Genomic DNA, 8,844 nt, shown 5'->3' on the forward strand with positions numbered 1-8,844 from the left:
AAGTGTATTATCTAAATCTATTTGCGTCAAAATTGCATGCATTTTAACTTGTCATAGTGAGAATCTAATATTCCAATCCAACATTGGAATATCATACTTTAAGGTAGTTATTACGAAGGTCAAATAACTCCAAATAATGTCAAATGATCAATAGATAAAAGCCCAATAGAAAACAAACTAGGATAGCGGATTTGGGTAGCAAATTTGGGTGAATCCAGGTTGGATAGATTTGAGTTGAACAGATTTGAAGTGGATCAAATCTAGGTAGATCCGGATCGAATCTAGGCTAAGATCAAAGCTTAGACTTGTCGACAATGGCAAAAGTCATTGTCGATAGTAGCAACAACAACAAAAGGGCAACAATGGGGCTAATGTCGACGACACCAAAGAAGAATAAAGAGCAAGTTGATGGTCGGTCAAAAGGTATGTTGGTTATTGCAGCAATGGCAGAAGAGGAGGCCAATAATGGTGGAACGGGAAATCGAAGAAATGGTTGTTGGTAGTATCGATGAAGGAGATAAGTGGCTGTTGAAGAAAAAAGGTGGCAGACGGATGCGATTGACAGTGAGCAAACGGTCGATCGTAATGACGAATGAGATAACCAATAGTCGTGACGTAGGGAGAAGACGCGATAGTCACGAAGTAGATGGCCAGAGAAGACAATGGCGAATTGATGGTCAATCGATGAAGGCAAAACGATGGCGACGATGGTGAAGAGGCAGTAGCAGTTAATGGTAGAGGCAACGATAGTCGACGACAATGATGACAGCTATGGCAGCTAGAAACCTTAACTGTGAAAGGTGATGAAGAACTACAAATCCAACAACTAAGATTTGCCAAAAATTGATGGTTTGATCCAAAGACTCTAATACTAATTTGTTAGGATTTAGTATCAAAAATAAAACACAATCAAATCATTAAACACACAAAAATGTAAAAAATTAAAATAGGAAAAAATCATGAACAAAAATAACAAAATATCACTAAAATGATATTGTTATAATAATTCTAAAACATTATGCACCTAAGACTCATCTATAAATACATACAAGACTTATATTCTGATTAATTAGAAGATGATTACAAATATAAATTCTTAATTCAAGATGAATCCCAATCACAATCAAAATTAAAATCTTAATCACGTTCAAATTAAAAGTCTCAATCACAAATAAATTTAAATTTTGGATCACAATCATCACACCATATTTGAGAATTTGGACTTTTATTTGAGTGACTATAAAAAAATTTCATATATGGTACAAGCTTCACAAATTGTCTCTGAGATTGAGGTTCAGATTGTGAGCATTGCTCAAATAGTTTGACGCCACGTTAACATACAGATTTTAAATTAAAGCGCTAATCATATTATTAAAAATCATTTTTAATAGTCTTATGAGTTCTAGAGTATGAATTTTGAGTCACAAAAGCTCCATTATTGCCTAAATGGTTCTTGAGTTTAATTAATTAAAAAGTTAATTATTTTAAATTAATTTAATAAAATAAATTAAATATTGTGAAAATTAAGGTTCATTTGGGAGAACATAAAAAATAAAAGAGATATAAATCATATTTAAAGACTATAGTAGTATGGGCGGACTTAAGAGCAGGTATGGGGAGGGTGACCCCCAAATCTATAAATATTTCGACATTTCTTTCTTAAATGGGTCAAATCTACCTTGTAGATCTGGGGTGGAGAGGGCTGAATCCGCCACCCTCCCCACGCACGCGCACACACGCACGCACCAAAATCCGCCTCAGTATAGTGGTGACTCATGCTATTAACAATATGTAACTTAAAAATAGAAAACAAAACTCTTTGCTTATATAATAAAGTAGATATGGTACACAATATCACCTACCCAATAAAAAATAAAAGAGAAAGGAGTACGTGGAAAAATGCTTGAGGGTGAACTCGTCTTTTTACGTTTCCACTCAAGGATAAATCCGTCTTGAGGACAGAAACAGAAACATTGGACAAAAGAGAGCATAAATTTCACGTGTCTTTTAGGTGATCCCATTGGAAGTCGGTACAAACAAGCGACAGGCGGCCCCATCGGCCAATTTGAAATAGAGCACGTGATTCATCCTCGTGGAATGCGTGCGAAATCATAAAGTAACGGGCGGGCCCCACGCCTTTCACTTCCCGCTGTCTCCCCTCATTTGTCTCGTGCCTCCTCCCCATTTATACTTCCCGCATCCCCAAACCGACGACGGCCGAAGAAGAAGAAAGAAGAACAAGAAGAAGAGATTTCTCTCAACGGCAATGGCGAAATCTTCCTTGGAACTCGATTTCTTTCCGGTGGAGAAGGTCGACTCCGCCAAGCCTCAGACTCGCAAGCTATTTGATCGCAGGCGAAGTTTTCGCGGTTCGCCTCTCGAGTCCTTTATCACCTTCTTTGTTTGATTTTGGCGTTCGGTATGTCGTCGATTGAGTCTAATTTTTTTTTTTTTTCCTTTTTGTGTCTAGATATTCAGAGTGTGATTTCGAAGTTGAATCCTGACCTCCTGAAGACTGTGATAGCATCTGGCTCGGCCGATCAGAGCTCCGGTTTTTCGAAACCGTCGGAAAGTGCGAACTCGTCCCCGCCCAAGCACGATGAGAATCTGAATATGTTTGCCGCTTTGCCTGTCTACACTCCTACCTTCGGGTACTGCAACATTTTCTCGAGATATTTAAGCTTCGTTGATTTATTCCTCTGCTCTATTTCCTGAATGTAATGTCAATGAATGTACGTTTTCCAGGAGCATTGCTTATGGTTCCGAAAGCGCCTCCGAAACTTCTCCTTTGACGATTTTATACAACGGAACCGTCGCCGTATTCGATGTCCCCCCGCACAAGGTTTGTCCGTCAATAGTTATCTAATATTCTTCTCTTTTTCTTCCTGTCTGTAATTGCTTGATTCGGAGTATTCTCAAATGTCTGTTCAGGCAGAGAATATCTTGAAGTTTGCTGAGGGAGGACTCTCCAAAACTGTTCAATTGGCTGATCCAAAACTCGAAATGTCTTCGGAGAGTCTTAGTGGAGGTTGGTTCTCGTTGATTTTTGCTCTTTTGCTCATTTTTTGGCGTTGTTGTTAGTAAAGAAGAGGAAGAAAATAATTGTTTGATTTTCGGTTTGCAGATCTACCAATCGCGCGTAGAAAGTCTCTGCAGAGGTTTCTGGAGAAGCGCAAACAAAGGTAGGGCTCCAAATCCGATCTTATCTTTTGATTTGCTAGATGCGTTGCTTCTCTTTGAATTCTAGTCTCCTTTTCCTCTGCTTCTATTACATTCAAATTTCAAAACGTAGTACAGTTTGATTTAGTTTCCCCTCTTTTTTCATCTCAAAAGTGAGGGAATCCGGTACTCCATTGCTTTTGGACATTATTATTAGAAATCACACTCTTATCAAACGAATAATGGTAAGAGTTGTGATATTGATTCTTGAAGTGAATGTAAGGACATCTAAGTTATTTTGGCCGGTTGGCTCCTAAATTTGGCCATATAGTTAAGCCAAAAAAGTTATTATTCTAATCAAATTTGGTTTGGAAAATATTTTTTGTTTTAAAAACATTAGCAACATCGTGGTTCCTTCTTGTGATTGTAAAAGTCACGGATCTAAAATGAAAAAAGAAACTTCTTTGTAAAGTAAATGTAATAATGCATTCAAAGAACAATCTTTGCCAATCTTAGCAAATGGAAAACACTGTTCATTGAGATTAAAAAACAAAAGTAAAATTAAGTTTAATCCGTAAACAATTGTTTCTTCATAGCTAACATCAATCTCTAGGTCGATCTAGTTTGCCGATTGGGATAAAAAAAAAAGGGATCATTTTGCTGCTAAAGTTGTCAATGTTGAAAAAGTAAAGGGGGGAAAAATTGGTGTTTTCCCTTTGTTGACCTAACTAGGCCGGCCAGAAAATTGTTTTCCAATTTTAAATTGTGTTTGGTAGCGTGGAAGTTACCAAAAATCAAGATTAAGGGCTTTAACCATTATAATCCATGTGTTGGGTGACTGACTGAATCTCAACAGATTAGTTGCCTCCCTTTTAATTAAAATATTCAATTATGCATAAAAATAGAATTTTTTTATCCATAAATCATAAAAAAAAAAATCAGTTGACCGACTGGGATGTTCAATTGGGACAAAAAAAATAATAAAAATAGAATTAAATCTAAAACTGATGTAGCCAATTCTATTTAGAGCAATAAAATTTATGATTATTGATTATACCTATAAATAGATATCGTGTTATCTAAAAGCAGTTGACCGACCTGGATGTTGAATTGTTTGCAGGCTAGCTCTAGCATGCCCTTATGGCGTTTTGGAGCACACCATGACCAAAGCGTAGAGAAATTAAGGAAGGTGGAGTCTGGACCATCTTGGTCACTATTGGAAGGCTGGTTTGACTGATTATTTTGGCGCTACACTAGTAGTATATTTGTGGTTCACTCAGACCATTGTTGGGTTGGAAATGAATGGAACATGTCCCAGCACCAGCAGGGACCAACTGTAGACTTGGAAGGAGTCTTTGGCAATTGGCATTAACCACAGCCACTCCTTCCTTGCCATTTCCTATGACCGTAGCCTTAACCATATGAAACTGGCTTTGCTTGACCATTTATATTTATGTAAATTTATTGTTTGCTTGATTATATTGCTTCTCTCTCTCTTTTTTTTATTTTTTTTTATTTCTGTATGTAGTGCCATTTGATATTGTTGTGAAATTTTTGTAGTCGTAAAAAAAAATTATTTTTGTAGAAAAAGCTAATCATTGAAAAAATATTTGTAAGATCAAATTTATCAAAAAGGAAATTAACAAAAATGTTACCCTAATTATTATCAATTGATATTTGATTAAGTATAACATTTGTAATTTTCAACGTTTGTTGGGGTAATTTTGTTTAAAAATAATTTTATTTTCTATATATATATATATATATATATGCTTTATGATAGAAAAATAGCTTTTGTCGTTAGTAAAAAAAGTTTTATTTATTTTGGTCAAAACACTAAAAAGAAAAAATCATTTTTATTTTTAAAAACACTATTTGAATTCTCGCTATACCACCAAGTCCAATCAGACTTGTAAGTCTATTCAATTCCATTATAAAATATAAAATTTATAGAAGTCATGTGATAGTGGGGGTATTTATCATTTATATTATATTCCCGATAAATAAATATAAATAAACATGCCAGGTTGAATGTTGTTTGTCGTTTTTCATAGTTGAAAGTTTTTATTTATATAAGAATAATAATACTATTTCAGTGGACTGAGACTCATTCAACCTTCACCTTCACCTTCACCTTTGTAAAGCAAGAACAGAATGATAAAGTTTACCAAGTCCACCAACCAAATTAAATACTAGATTACTCACAACAGCACAATTCTTTCTTATAATAGTATCCATACCAAATTTAAAACGTAATGTCATTAGAAATAGGGCCGGCGGGCGGGCAGGCCACCCATACTTTGGACGTGGGAGGAGTGGAATACCAGGAAGGAATACTAGAAGACACTGCTCATCCCTCCCTCCATCTTATCAGGGTCATGTCCACCATTATTATCTCAGAACTCCAATCCACGAACCCAACCAGCCAAAGCCAACCACCATTCAACTCACAAGTTTTTGCCCCATCCATAATTACGATACCTGTACTGCGTACACAGAGGTGTCCTTTTAGAAGACGAAGATATATTACAAGTGTCAGGAAAAATACCATTCTTTTATCATGTTAGAAATGATGAACACGAAGAAGGCGAGAGGGAAGATTTTATTTAACCCATCATTGCAAAAGGAAAATAGCTAATATTATTATTATTATAATAGGATAACGTATATAGAAAGTAGTCCAGCAATAAGACAAATATTAATTGGAACAAGTTTGGTCTGCATCTGCATCTAGAACTTGAAACTCGTGTAGAAAATTAATTAATGACATTAAGGATATGCCTTGGGTGGGTTGCCACTTGCCAAAAGCTGACGCTTTCATTACCAATTCAGGATAAAGATGAATTCCAACTCTATAATATACATACATATTTGACTTTATTGTAACCGAAGGAAAGGGTATGCTTAATTTGGGTAGCCTCATGCACCTGACCCCTCTCCAAATTGCAAAAAAAAAAAAAAGCAAACTGTGGGTAGGGCTGGAATTTGGATGGAAAGAAATAACATACAAAATAATATTATTTTTTATTTCAATCCTAATTCTTCATTACATTAATTAAGGGAGAATGTTCTTCAAATCCTATTACATCTCTCTTCTATTTATAGACTTCTAAGAGTTGTGTTTCGCTTCTTAACCTTGAAGGTAGGTTAAAAGATGAGTTGAAAAATCAACGCATTCAAATTTTGATAAATATCCAAACTATTTGAGTTTGGTGAGTTCAAACTCTCCATACTTACCCTCACAAAAATGTTAAAGGTTGAGTTGAGACTGTGTCGAGGGCTATACACTTTTTATATATACTTAGTTTTAACTTTTATTAACTAATACAATTTTTGGTTCTCTTCATGTGATTTTTAATTTATTTTTTATAATAATATACTACTAGAAATAAAAAAAATTATATTTTATTTTATTAATAAAATTAAAAAAAGTAAGTATTGAAAAAAACAAGTATATAATGGCTCAGTAATAACCATTACAATATTTTTTTTATAATTTACTCATAATTTTGTTTTTTTACAATGATGATGTAAATAAAGCTAAGTATTGAAAAAAATTGTAAAACAAAGAAAGCAAGTATGGAGAAAATTTATATTGAAAAAATGAATAAAACAAGTATTGAGCAAATTGATGTTACGTAACTTTCTATGGATCTTGGACTAAGAACTACAATAATAGATTATAATGTTAATTTTCGTGATCAAATTAAAAGAGTTTACTTGCAAAGAGGTCTATGTCAATCTTGAAATTAAGACGATTCATTCCAGTTTAATTCAATGAATTTGATAATTGGTTGAAATATAATATAAGTAAAGATGTCGTATTTTGTTTATACTATTATCTTTTTAAAACAAATAATGGGAACAAGGAGATGGTGATTTTTTTGTGAAAGAATAATTCAGTAATTTTTTTTTAAAAAAATATAGACTTTAAGTTCATGTTGGAGATGCTAATAGTGCACATAATTAAGTTCGAAATAATTGTGAAACCTTAATGAATTAAGAGCAAAATATTGAAATAGTTTTCTTCAGACAATTAGAACAAACACTATGTGATTATCGAATTCGTCTGAATGCATCAATTGATTGTGTTTGACTTCTTTTATGACAAGAACTAGCTTTTCATGGTCATGACGAGTCTAAAGATTCAAATAATTAAGATAACTTTCTTGAACAATTACAATTTCTAAGTATGAAAAGTCATAAATTATAATTTTTTATTTTAATATTATCATTATTATTTTATTTTTAAAATTATATTTTTTATATTTAAGTTCGCCCTCTGCCATTGACTCTACTTTTACCTAATTAATCTCCTCTCATTTCATTTCAAGGACAAACAAGCCTAAGACAGTGCTAGGCTTGAACCTAAATTTTGGTGAGTTATAGAGTTACTAAAATAAATGGTGGATTCTTTTGATAAAATAAGATTGAATTAAAAGATTTGATGAGTTGAATAAGAATTGATGTGTGCTTATTGATTGATCTTAAACACACACACACACACACACATATATATATACATACACGTGATAGAGATAACAAGACCTTGAAAGTAGGAAATAACAATATATACAATAACAAAATAATGTAATAGTTATTTAAAAGATAGAAATTCAAAAACGTATTCAAAATATATTTAGATAACTTTAGATGAAAGATCTGTTGAGGAGTCTGTTAAGGAAGTAAAGAGATCTGTGTTAATATGCCCCCGCAAGATTGAGGTTCCACAACAAACACTAAACTTGTAGCGCTGTTAGAGAAAAGGTTGGCGAGGCAGTGGCTTTGTGAGACAGTCAACAAGCTGATCAACAGCATGAACATGAGACACACGGAGCTCGATTTTGGCGACCTGATTGCAGAAAAAATAGAAATAAATAGCAATATGTTTCATCTGGGAATGAAAAACAGGGTTGGCGCACAAGTAAGTGGCTTCCACATTATCACAGTAAATGGTGGGAGTGTTGATGGAGACATGAAGTTCGATGAGGAGATTTTGTATCCAATTCATCTTAGCAGTAGAAGAAATAACAAAGTGATACTCGGCTTCAGTGGAGGATTGAGCAATCGACTTTTGCTTCTTGGAGCTCCAACTGATAGGAGTGGCACCTAAGAAGGCAAGATAGGCCTAAGTACAAGTTCGATCGTTGATATCACTAGCCCAATCGGCATCTGAGAAGGCATGTAGATGAATGAAATGTGATATGTGAATGAGAATCCCTTGGGTGATGATGCCTTTGAGGTAGTAAAGAACCCATTTCACAACAAACCAATGAGCCACAGTTGGATGATGCAAAAATTGAGACAACTTATTTATAGCAAAGGAGATGTCTAGACGGGTTAAGGGGAGATATTACGTGGCTCTTGGTTGCACTCTCACCCTGCAATTAAAATACAACAAAATTTATATTAGATTTTTTTTTTTTTATTTTGGTGAGAGGTTTATACTCGCTAGTGTTTGATTGTAGTTGTAGTCCAAATTTAATTTATTTTCTAGATAAATCTAGGTCGTCCACTGAGAGATTTATTTATGTCAAAAAAAAAAAAAAGAATGTCACGCACACACACATCTGGATGAATTGGCAACACAATTTTTTTGTGGATTTTCAGATAACGGATGCTAGGAAATAAAACAAAGCAGAAATTAAAATAAACACTAAATGTGAGAATATAGAATTGGATAAC

The 8,844-nt window shown here is 33.9% G+C and overlaps 1 protein-coding gene across 1 annotated transcript; it reads left to right on the forward strand.

Annotated features, from left to right (window-relative positions):
• The first annotated feature begins 2,201 nt into the window (after window positions 1–2,201).
• Window positions 2,202–4,638, forward strand: LOC127809429 (protein TIFY 9-like). The gene is made up of 6 exons (XM_052348198.1): window positions 2,202–2,369; window positions 2,471–2,651; window positions 2,746–2,842; window positions 2,932–3,028; window positions 3,125–3,182; window positions 4,280–4,638. The coding sequence occupies exons 1-6, from the start codon at window positions 2,267–2,269 to the stop codon at window positions 4,332–4,334; spliced, it is 591 nt and encodes a 196-aa protein (XP_052204158.1). The 5' UTR covers window positions 2,202–2,266; the 3' UTR covers window positions 4,335–4,638.
• Window positions 4,639–8,844: the final 4,206 nt, after the last annotated feature.

The sequence above is a fragment of the Diospyros lotus genome, chromosome 9, assembly GCF_014633365.1.
Source record: "Diospyros lotus cultivar Yz01 chromosome 9, ASM1463336v1, whole genome shotgun sequence".
NCBI classification, from domain to species: Eukaryota; Viridiplantae; Streptophyta; class Magnoliopsida; order Ericales; family Ebenaceae; genus Diospyros; species Diospyros lotus.